This window comes from Alligator sinensis, unplaced genomic scaffold (assembly GCF_000455745.1).
Source record: "Alligator sinensis unplaced genomic scaffold, ASM45574v1 scaffold165_1, whole genome shotgun sequence".
Taxonomy (NCBI): Eukaryota; Metazoa; Chordata; order Crocodylia; family Alligatoridae; genus Alligator; species Alligator sinensis.
Genome location: NW_005842054.1, coordinates 2,442,716 through 2,455,403, shown reverse-complemented (window position 1 = coordinate 2,455,403; position 12,688 = coordinate 2,442,716). Strand labels below are relative to the sequence as shown.

Sequence of the window (12,688 nt, the reverse complement as noted above, 5' to 3'; positions counted from 1 at the left end):
AAGTATTAAGAATGAAAGATGAAAATGTCCATTAAAACATGGGGACCTTTCCAAGAGGAAGAACATTTATTTTAAATTAGGTTGACAACTTAGTTGGCTAATGGGAGATAAGTTGGTTCTCTGTGAAGAATTAAAACCTTCAGGAGTCTGGAAAGAAAATTGGGGGCAACCCACATGGGAAATGCAACATATTTACACAGTTAATCAACCCTGAAGAAGAGAAGAATACATTCCTCATCAGCCAAACAGTGCAAAAAATGTATTTTACTAGAAGTTCTTTCCAGGAAAATGTTAGGATAGGCCTTCCAGAAAGAGAAAGCTATTTCTTCTATGCTTTGTGAAGCAGCTAAAGATTAAGCAGGACCTAACAGGAATGGCCTAATATCTGTGAGGCACATAGATGAAAAAAATTAAGACTGGTATTAAAGCAAAACCCATCATACCTTAGCCAAAACAGATGGTGTCTCTTTTCCAACATACAGAGAATATTTGGAAGACTTAAATAAATAGATAACTTGAGTGTTGGGGAGAAAGCATGTTTTGAAAACACTATACAAAGAGTGTAAAGGAGAGTAGAATGGCTATCTGAATGTCCTCATAATTTTGGTTCATGTACACATATTATTTACGAGCTAAAGGACCTGACACTGTAGCATTCAGGTTGATTTACTTGACCAGAATCAAATTCTAAAAGTGTAGGACTTTAAGAAAACAAAAATAGGTATACTTTGTTATATATTTATAAATCGGGGGGGGGGGTGTGCTCCACTGGTAGGAGCAGGGAGGGGGGGGGGGGGGGGGGGAGGGGAAGGAGTGGGGGAGAGAGAGAGTATTGAAAAAGTACATGCTGACCAGCATCAGGAAACGGAATTACAAAAACGACATCCCAAATTTAACAGAACTAATTGGCTGTAACAAACACACTAAACATTTCTGTTTTTAAAAGAGGACATTAAAGTCAACTGGACACACATTTGTTCACAATGATTTTTTTCGTAATGAACAAATTTATCAATTTTTAACCCCCGCAACCCCCCCTGCTATTTTTCTAAACATTTAAATATTTTTCATATATTTTGTATGCATTTGAAATAAGATTGCAGCCAATTTGTAAAACTAAAAACTTGACATGATCAGTAAAAATGAATAGTTTGGAAAAATGCACTCCGAGATAAATTATTTTAGTAAAGCTTAAAGAAACTTCGCCAGACAGTACGGTTAACAGAAACAAACAAGTAGATTTAAAAAAAAATGTTGACAGGGAATTACCTGCCCCACCTCTAAATTTAGCTATGCATTTGGAGGTGGAAGGATAAGAAAGTAAGTAATGCCTCACACCCCTTCACCAAAAAAAAGTAAAAATGACATCTGGTAGGAATGGGTCATTCTTCAAGTCTGAACATATGGACTTCAAATTTTGAAAAGATTTAAATTGAATAAATACAAGTAAAAATCATCTATCTAGACCAATAACATTTTGAGCATCATTTTAAAATATGTTCAATAGAAAACAATTATATACTTACGGCAAGGAGTATTTGAATTGCTCGTGAGTTGTGGAAATGCGATGATGACAGACATTGTTGGTTGATCATTTTGTTTGGGTTCTTTTTCCATTGTCTGGTCAGCCCACACTACTGTTTTTGGCCTTTGAATCACCTGTTCAACCTCCTTGAAGTTAGCCTCAATTATATCATTTGCTAATCCTGCTTCTTTTAAAACCAAGTACTGTCGTCTTAGGACTGGAAGCAAAGTATTTAGTACTCTACAAACAACAACAAAAAAATTCTTAAAATCTTTTCAATGGAAGTTATTTTAGTAAATGTCAGCCTCCATTGCTAACTAGCAATCATCATTGCTAGTCATGTAAACAACCATTTTGATTTATTGTCCAGTTTAATTTGAGGAACATATTCAACTTTTGAGAATAGTGTAGCCTCGTGCAGAATTATTCACTACTGATTTTAATAGATGCCTCCTTTCCTAAAATTTTAGATGTATACGATAATTCTTGTTTATTGTTCAGATTTAGTCAGTTCTGGTCAGTTTGGTATATAATAAAAGATTACACAGTAATAGGGTTGATCTTTTCTCCATTTAATGCATGATTGAAAATAACTATGTGCTGTAATTACGTTTTAGATGTTATGTATAAAGTGAGTAAGCACTTAATTTATATCGCAAGAACCCTGTTACTAAACAATTATCATCTAGGACCCCAGCACTCTATTTGTATGCACACAAACCAACTCCTGGGCCCAAGTGGAGATCAACAAACTCACAGATGTTTACAGATTGAATATGGGTACAAGAAATGACTAGTATAACCAGATGCAAGATTAGAAACCATGGAAAAAAAATTAAAGAACTAGGGGGAAGGGATGCAACAAAAAATTGACTCACAGTAACAGAATGCACTAATTCCATGGCTTTTGCAGTCACTTTGCTCTTAGAGTGTTAGAACTGTGTATTAGAGTGTTAGAATTGTGCATTTGTCCAATTATGCACTCTTCTCCTCCACTAACCACTCATTTTTCTTTCCTAGTGTATCCCTGATGTGTCAGGAATGGTTTTATTATCCAAGGTGAGAAATTATGTTATCAAACATGCATGGTGATCTGACTTAATGAAAAAGCCAGAAGCTGATGTAGATGGGTGGAGCTCTATAGAAGTTAAATTTTGCTATACTGATTTAGGCCAAATGAGAATCTGACCTCACCTAAATATTATCCTTTTCTTTTCTGGAAGAGGCAAACGCCTCACAGTGACAACCAAGTTTATCAAAAGCCATTTTAGCTCTATTATACTTTGGCTAACAGTACTAGTTTAGCTTCAAACTACCAGGTTTACTATGAAGGCAGAGGATTTTTTTCCTGAAAAAAATCAAAGAAGGTCATCAAGTTGTGTGTGTTACAGGTCACTGATTTACCCTCATTTAAACCTTGACTATAGCTAATCTCATAGCATTCCAACTTGGAATACTCTTCACACTACTAGCTTCAAGCTTTCCAATGAAACCTCTTAAGATTTATGCATAGACTGTATCTCAAGAATGGAGAAGATAAACAAACAGAATTATTGCTACTATCCAAGGGTAACTCTTATAGTGCATATGAACAGTTTGCCCTCTAATGGCTGTATGAAGCCAAGAGAGATCAGAACAGATCTAAACTTTACCTCTGTTAGAGCAGTTAAACTTTACTCAGAGTAGTGAATAAATAAATTTTGAAGCTAATGAAAAGGGTTCTGGTCTCAGCTTTGCATTGCTTTGTTTTCAGTCATTGTGCCATTTATAGTCATTTGCTATATAACATAAGCACAAGTTTGCAATTGCACAGGTCTTCCATCACACCATCCTCTGAAAGCTATTGTTTCAATATCCAAGATGCTGAAAACTGAAAAGTTTTTGAAAAAACTGCTAGAACATTCATCTTTCTTGAAACCTACCAGCTATAAGAGATTTAGTAACAATTTAGATTTTATCTAAAAAAAACCAAAAAACAAACAGTTAAAAGTCTAAGGCACTGGAATAATAGTTAGTAAAAAGGTTTACAATAAATATTTGATGTACAAACTAAGTTGGCAAGGCCCACTGAACCCTTTGTAGAAACTATGTGGGGCAAGAAACAGTAAAATAGCAAAGATAAATTCTGTAGAATATTCCTAAGTGCTACTTAACAGTGGCAGCTGGGGACTGAGGAATCAAAGCTTTGCAGGCTATATAGAAGGAGAGCTAGAAAATTTCCAGAATCAATTGCAATAAGGTCTAGGAGTAATAGGGATGATATGAATGGTGAATGTAAAAGTTGTATCCCTATACTCTGCCTCTTTTATAAAAGGCTTATGCTCTTTACTACTAGGAAACAAGCTGAACTTTTAACTGGGATTTTCATATACTTTACTCAACTCCTTTGTTTTCAATATGATCAAGTCTGCTATCACGTATTAGTGTGATAAAGGAAAACAATAGATAAAAAACTTGGGAAACTACATATACATGAATTAACCCTAAACATCTCAGTTCTGGATTTACAGTAATAGGTTGGCTTAAATTAAATAACAACTTAGATCTAAAACTCCAAGTGTCAGAAGTGCTCAAATTTTTAAAAAGTTTTATATTCTAGTAATACCAAGTAAATTTATTGATGAGAAAACGTTTATAAGTTAATTTAGATGTGCAGCATTGTGAATGTACTTAGTTATATTTTCCCTATTATTTTGATCCATAAAGGAGCACATGAACCTGCAGAAAAATCGTATTATTTTCATGTGAAACTCTCTGAATTGGGTACGAAAGTGGCAATCTTAAGGGAGGAAACACATCAAGCACGATACAAACACAAACTTACTTTTCAGTCTGCTTATGATGCTGTTCTTGAAGGGATACTAAAGTCAGCATGTGGTTAATCTGTGTTTTCAGGTCCTTGACCTCTAGCTTTAAATGGCAGTAGTGAAGATCTTTACGAAGTTCCTTGAGAAAATGTTGCATAAGAAATCAGTTAAATGAAATTTAGACATGAAATGTACAAATATGCAATAAAATGATAAAATGAACATGAAACTTATTAAAATGCAAGGATACATATAATCTACAATTATAGAAACAATCATTTTTAATTACAATAAAATCTTAAAGATAAATTTAAGTGTTAGTATTTCACTGACATTTTCCTGTTCAGTAATTTTCCATTGAGAAAGATATGCATAGCAACTAGTTTTTAAATGGGAGTAACTTTGTGTCTTTTAAGGATAGAAACTATATTATATATTTCTATATGCCTTCTTCATATAATGAATCATTACAATGGTCTTAGCTGTGATTTTATTAATATTAATTTTATTGTTATTCATAAAAATCAAGGGAAATGAGATTTTAATATGAAACCTACATAGCAAGTTAGTGACTCACTATGCAAAGAAATCCCACTCTGGTATGCCTGCACATTGCTCAAATACCTCAAAAATCACTTCCTATTAGTAGCTAACAAATCCTAGCCATGTTCACTATTGTATTAAAAATATGATAAAATGATGCTGTCTGGTCCCCTACACACACAGGATACCCTGTTGTCAAATCAAGACAAGCCACTTCTTAAGAACCTCTAACAAAGGAAATTCAGAAGCTTGGCTAGCAAGGGACACCTGGGTAGTGTGGGGGCAGCAGGGAGCAGGTGCAAGAAGAAACTTGCTCACAGCTGCTGCTGTGCCCAGCTGAGCCTGGGACCCCTTCTGATGCAGCTTGTAGTTGGGGGGGGGGGGGGGGGGGGGGCAGGAACAGCTTTGGGACACTCCCTGAACCTGGGTCAGCTAGGGGCAGCCGTGGATGGGGGCTGTGTCTGCCATGCTCCACCTTCCCTTGGAAACTTCCATATTAGCAATTAATTAATGCTAATTGGCAATTAATTTTATTGTCATCCTAAAGTTCAGTTTTTCCTGAGATTTGATTTAAATCCGTTTTGCTTTAGTTTAAACGAAACTGCCTTGCATCCTGCTATTTGTGGCAAAGGAGAACAATTTATTTATGACATCTCTTCATGTTTTTGAAAACTACTATCATGCCTGCAACTTTATTCTTCTAGACAGTATTTTGCACACAAGAAGACTGTTAAGGGCTGTGGCTGTTTTATTCCCACACTGAATATTTGCAATACTTTCCCTGCTCATCTCATTACCATCAGTCAACAATAATCCAAGGTACTTGGATTCTAGGACCCTCTAGAACCTATTGTTTTCCCCAAAAGATCTTGTTTTGCTCTTCCAGTTTTATTCTTGTGAGTGACCTCTATATCTTTGGTAATATAAGCCCTACTCTCTTAGCTGTAAATTCTAAAGTTTTATACATTCTACAGAGTCTTTTAGTATTATTGCACTTGATGTCCAAGAAGAAAGAAATTGTGCTTGTACAGAACCATTACAGTAAAAGCTTTGTTATCCGGCACCCACGGGGAATGGAGGGTGCCAGATAACAAAATATGCTGGTTAACTGAGCGGCCCGAACAGGCATCTCTGCCTGTTTGGGCCGCTGCTGTCCCGCTGCATCTGGGATGCTGCCCCTCCCGCCGCATCGCCACCCCTTCTGCGGGCCCTGTGGGCCCGGAGGGACAGGGAGGTGGGACCCATGCAGGCTGCTTTCCCCCAGGCCGTGGGGTCTCCGCAAAACCGGAAGTACCACGGCAGGTGCTTCCGGTTTCACTTTTCCCTTACAAGCCCTTACAAGTTGGCATGCCGGTTAACAGAGTTTGCCGGCTTGTAAGGTGCCGGATAACTCAGCTTTTACTGTATTAGATCTATGGTGATGTATGGGTGTAAGACTTGGTGCATGATAGATAAATATATGGATAGATATCTAGCTGGGGTATTATGATCCCAGCAGTTGTTCCTGCCCCAGGCAGGGGGGTGGACTTGATAATCTGTTTGGGTCCCTTCTGACCCTAAACGCTATGATGGTAAAAGACAAACTGACTCATTTTGAAAATTATATTCTCCGGAAAATATCTGGACTAGTGATAGACCCAGTGAGGGGAAAATAGAAGCGAAGCAACAGCAAATTACTACGAAATATCACAGAACTGCCCCTCTTTACAAGTGTGGTATGTGCATCAGCCATGTGGTGAGAATGGAAGAATCAAGAAACATCAAAACCATCTATAAGCATCAACCAACAGGATAATGTTGTTGAGGTAGGCCTCACCAATGCTTAATGGACAATGTAAGAAGAGACCTGAAAGTACTTAATGTAGGACAGGATTAGGAGGAGATAGCTCATGATAGATGAGAAAGGAAGTGCTCATCAAGCAGGCTAAAACACTAAGTTGCTGGCTGGTCATCAGAAGTAAAAGTTTTTATCCCCATAAACACTGGGGGAAAAAAAGCACTCATCTAGGGATGAGTACAAGCTGTGGATCAGGGTTGACTCATGCAGCACAGTAGACGGTATGTCATGGAGGAAAGGAAGTGGGGGGAGGGAAAGGGAGGATAAGGGAAACAGGCACACTGAACTGCAGCAACTCCCCTGCCTCTCCATGTTCTTCCTTGATCTATGCACCCCTTCCTCTATACTCCCCCTTGCACTCCCCCTTATACCATGCACTCCTTCTCTGCACTTCTTACCACACTGCACTCCCTCTCGCACGATGTGCCTCTTCCCCTGTGTTCCCTCCACACACCATGTACTCCCTCGCCTGCTCTCTCCCCATTCTCAGGTGTTAATTACTGTGGCCAGTGTTTGCTATGGTTTGGCTGGACTGGGTGCTCTGGTTCCTGGGGGAAGTCAAAGCAGCTGCACAGGGTAAGTGGTGGGGGAAGAGATGCACAAAAGGAGGTGCAAGTAGCAGGTGGGGACAGGTACCAGAGAGGGGTCAAGTGGCTAGGAGGAAGCACTGGTGGGGGGGGCGGGGTGGAGGTGCCACAGAATGGGCACAGAGAAGAAGGGCAGGCACTAGAGAGTGGGCAAATGGCAGGAGGAACAGGTGGTACAACCAGTTACTAAAGCTGGGGACAAGGGAAAAGCCATCTGCCCCTCAGCTCTTGCTTTCCCCGCCACTTGCCCCCATGATTCTTTTCCTGCTGCAATGGTGGGAATGGGGGGATAAATTTAAGACAACCTTTCAATAATTAGGATCTAGACATGGAAAATTAAAAACAAATGAAAAAATGTCCACATCTAGAAGTTAATAATTGGCAGCTCATCTTAAATTCAGAGTCATCTTCCATTTGGGTGAACACAGTTAAGTAAAATACCATCATGCCCACTCTCTTTTTCTCCAAACTAAACGTCCCTAGTTCCTTCAAACTTTTCTCATATCTCAGTACATCTGTAAATCTTGCATTCCTCCTGCTTTATCTTCTTTACCAACTACCTCTGGATCCTTTCCAGATTTTCTGTATTTATCTTATAGATAAGGAGTTCAGAACTGGACACAGTGCTCCAGACATCGGTGACTGGGAGGGGGCGCACGTGCCCCCCCTGAAGAGGTTGGTGCCCCTCCCCCCGATAGGGCTGCCGGTGGGGGCAGATTCTGCGGGTGCCCCCCCAGATTCAGGAGGCACCAGTCACTCATGGCTCTAGATAAAGCTCTTTGAGTAGTACTGTCATGTCCCATGTCTTGAATACGATGCTTTTTGGTTGTGTTGACAAAACTCCATTTTTTTTTTTTTTAAAGCAAAAGCATCATATTGCTAACTTTCAAATACCTGCTGGCAACATAACTCCCAGACAGACAGATCTTCAGCCATTTTGTATTTATGCTTTTGGTTTTTCTTCCTTTACATTTGTCTTTATTGAATTTCATTTTTCTATAGCCCAAAGCTCCAATTTATTAAGATTATTTTGGATTTTAATCCCATCCTCAAAGCTGTGTGCCACCATTTCCAGTTTTGCATACTCTGCACATGTGGCCAGTATACTTTCTGTCCCTGCATCCAAATCATTAATTAAATGTTAAACAACACTGAAGCCAACATAAACTCCTCTGGAACTCCTTTTGAGACCCCCTGACAGTCTAACATGAATCCATTAATAGTTACTATTGGCTTGATTATACATCCACGAGACTTCTATTTACCACACATTTCACCAGCAGAGGGCATTACAAAAGCATGTGGGATTGTGTCAAAAGTCCAGGTATACTGTGTCCACTACACCCCTATTACCTACCAAACCCACTGCTCTCTTTTATCCTTCATAAATCCATGCTGGCTAACAGTGAGCATGCCATCATCTTCCAGATATATACAAACTAAATATTCTACAACTTGTTCTACTAACATCCAAGGTACTCAAGTCAGCCAGTTTATAATTCCCCTAGATTGGCTCTACTTTAGCTCTTTTCCTGTCCTCTGAGACCTTGCCTGTCATCCATAGGTTTGCAAATACTACCGCCAGTAGCTCCAAGATTATTTGCAAATAATCTAGAAATATTAATGCCAGCTAGCTCTTTCAGTACCATGGATACATTCCATCAGGTGCCCCTCACTTATTCATTAATGTTTGTCAAAATTCTCCATCACATTCTCTAATTTATAAACAGATGCCCTTCTTCTTAATGTTAATTTTTCTAGTTTGTGGCTGTCACTTCTTTCCTTCCTCTTTCACTTGCTTCTTCATTTTCTTTTGCGTTGAAATAACTGGATCAATATCAAGTCTCAAATATTACGTTTTTATTTTTAAGGACTGCTAGTCTCCTTCAATACTTTTTCTTATGTCTGTATATCTAAGGAAGCTTACCTATTATTTCTCAGGGTCAGCTGAAACATGCCTTTAGAATTCTATCACACCATATTATTACTTTTTACCAAATTTCCAGCCACCTTCCCATCTGCAAGCAGTTTGCCCCTGTAGGCCACAACCAGAATCAAAATAGATGGCTCCCCTAGTAGTCTTCTCAACAGAGCAATAATAAGAATTTGTTGAACATTTTGTGTTGTTATACGTTTCTTCCAAACAGATCAAGGAAGTTAATGCTATTACTGGCTCATACTTTAGAAATCTCTCATCTACTTGGGGAATGTTACAAATTCAGGAAAGGGAGATGGATGTGGTCTAAAGCAGCAGGGCCGTTCCTGGGGGGAGAGGGCAAATTGGGGCAATTGCCCCAGGCCCCGTGCTTTGGGGGGCCCTGAGTTGCCATGGCCACTCCGCCCAGCTCCTCTGAACAGCTGCCAGCTTCCTGCCCAGCAGCTTGCCACCCCACTCCCCCACACCAGAATCTGCTGCCGGCTTCCTCATGTCTGGGGGCAGGGCCCCGCATAGGCTAATTTGCTTTGGGCCCCACACCCTACTCGGGTCATCTCTGTAAAGCAGACTCCCACCATAACATTATTGCTGCTTCCATCACCCCACGCAAGCTATTATTCAATCTACATGGTACAAAATCCTATTGGGGGGTGGGGGAGGAAATCAAATAGTTTGTCTAGTGAAAGTATTCGAACACCACTTTCTCAAGCAAACTTGGAAACAGATGAGCCTTTAAGTTTGCTTATTATTTCAATTGTTGCTTCACTTGTTAAATTTGTTTCTCTGCCTTGGATTCAGGAAAGGAATGTTTTGGATAAGTTGTATTCAAATAGACACGCTATTGAAATGTTGCAGATTATTTTTCCTTTTAGTCTTACACATTTTATAGCCATATTACGGTTTCCTGCAACTTCTTCAAAATTAAACCCTTTACTCAGTCTTAATTTCTTGATCCTAATTTTGGCTTCTGTTACAATTCCCATTAAAAAGCCTTCCCCACCAACTTAACTATGAAAGTGCCCATATTCTTCTCACTCTCCATTAGATGGGTCTCATGCCTGCACAGCTATTATCTTTTGTGGGACATCAACCCACTGACAAAGAGGGCAAATCTATTAAGCTAACACTTCCTTCACAACTCCATGTTTACTTCCAAAATCAGAAGGTTCTTGCCTAACCTTTTACCTTCAGCAGGGAAGATAAACAAGACTGACATCCATATCCCTAACTCCTTTAATCTCCTGTTCAAAGCCATTAATCTCCTCTGATTTGCTCAGGATTGCACCTGGCAGTATCACTGGTACACACATGGATGAGCAGTCCAAATTCCTGTTGTCAGTAATTTTTGTCATGTTCTAAATTTAGGCTCTTAGGATCCCAGGTCCAGATGGAGGTGCTTTTACCAGCCTAAAAAAGAGGAGTCCCCCCCCAGACGTCATCATTTCCTCTTTTCTCCTCTGTTGGTTATGGAATCCTGCCTATCCCTTGGGGTATGCAATTTCTGCCTTCTGACTAATGGGGTCAGCTTCTAATCTCCTTCAGTAGAATATGAGACACTTTAAGCAGTTATAGCTGTACTAAGAGGCTTCAAGTGATTTCCTAGCTTCTATCTGAATGTTTAACTGGTTCTCCATGTTCTGGAGGTCATACATGGCCAAAATTTTTTCCTGTACTTTAGTTACTCCAGCATCATCATCTGTGATTCTTAGGCATGCTGCATCTGCAATTAACTATTCAAGACTCCTGTCTAAGAAGTCTTCATTTTTTGATGCCACACAGGGTTGTTACCTGGGCCTCCAAATCCTCAAAGCTTTTGTGTCAATATGGCCACCAGTTTACACTTAGTACAAGATGAAGTCACCTCCATCCTCCTTAGAGGACAAGAAACATGGCACATTCCCTATAGGCTCAACAGTTCTATCACTTGTGTAACTGAGCCAGTTGATACTAAAGGTACCTCATCCAGAGCTGAAAAGTTTTACAAAAGGATTATTTATAGGAGTAGCCATAACTAAAGAGAAAGATTGATTGGAACATACAGATACATTTGTGGCTACAGTGTCTGAAAATTATCTTTCAAAGCAAAGTTTTTTACCTGTGGGATATGACCATCTTGACTGAGAAGACGCATTTCATTTTCCACACGATGAAGCCAATTGTTATTTTCCTCAAACTGTTTCATCATGTTTTCTTTTTTCTTTTGTACATGCAAACAATGGGTCTTCAGCATTGACAGCCTGTGATCCCGTTTGCAAGTGGCCTGAAATACAACATAATTGAGTAGGAAACTGCCAGTGACGTTCACTGACTTCTGTTATATAAATAGGAATTTTGCTGGTTTCCATAATTGGTTAGATAAAAATCAAAACAGTCTTTGATCTATGTCTAAGCATTCAGGGGCCACCTGTGGGACCAGTGGGGGCCACATGCTTCACAACCTGCCCCAATGCAGACCACAGTGCTCCAAGCTTTGCCCTGTGTGGGTGCACCAGCCTCACCATCAGCTCCCAAGTTGTGGTTACCCCAACTGCACTGCACTGTGCTGCGGTCCCAGGCTGTGATCTGTACCATGATGCACACCACACTTTCCCCTGGGGCAGGGGCAGGAAGTGGAGCTGGACAAGGGATGGGGGAAAACCAGGAAACCCTGGCTGCTGCAGACAGAATAACAGGGAGCAGCAGCCAGATGGGAGCCTGGGAACCACAAATTAACCCCTGGGGGGACAGGACATTAGGTGGACATTACTGATGTACATAATATTAGTAAAGCAGCACTCTTTGCAAACGCACTGCTGAAGTCTGGTTTACACTCTCTCTTATTCATATCCTCTCCTGAAACTTTTTTAATGGGACTTGAAGATGTTGAATTGATCCTAAAATTGTTGTATTTATTTTTTTAAACATAACAAAACATTCAAACTATAGACTGGAAAAATTACAGCATACACATTCTACCTGTAACATTGCCAATCTATGAGAAACTTAAATCAAACCAGGAGATAGGAATTTCAATCCTAACTTCTAGCCATGACAATGCAACCCCATTTATAAAACTTAAAAAAAGACCCGAGAGAAGTAGGAGTCCATCTGAATCTTGGGTCCAATTCCTCCATCACTATTTCTACTCTGGAGATAGGAGAAAGATCCATTAAAGCAGACATCTGGGCAGAAACAACAGCTAGAGTAGTGACTGAAAACTGCAATATCTAGCTTAAAAATGTTGGAAAGAATTCTTTCCCACTATGCATTTATGTGAAGTCACTACACTCTGAGCCAGAAAAGGTACACTGATAACTTCAAGTCAGGATGAATGGGACAGATCTTGATGCCCGCTAAAAGCTACAACAGGGAGGCCTAGGTAGGCACTAGGCAGGTGCATACAACAAGTAGGTTTAAATGGGCCACTCCAGTCTTTGGAGAACTGAGTTTTATTTCTGCTATATTCCTGAGACT

At 39.8% G+C, this 12,688-nt stretch overlaps 1 protein-coding gene across 1 annotated transcript in view; it reads right to left on the bottom strand.

Moving 5' to 3' along the window:
* KIF18A (kinesin family member 18A) overlaps positions 1 to 12,688 on the bottom strand; it is an 83,440-nt gene that overhangs the window by 29,376 nt on the left and 41,376 nt on the right. The window contains exons 11-13 of the mRNA XM_006022926.2: positions 11,331 to 11,495; positions 4,350 to 4,471; positions 1,527 to 1,765 (exon numbers count right to left, since the gene is read on the bottom strand). Of these exons, the coding sequence (XP_006022988.1) occupies positions 1,527 to 1,765; positions 4,350 to 4,471; positions 11,331 to 11,495 (526 nt within the window). The remainder of the gene's footprint in view (positions 1 to 1,526; positions 1,766 to 4,349; positions 4,472 to 11,330; positions 11,496 to 12,688) is intronic.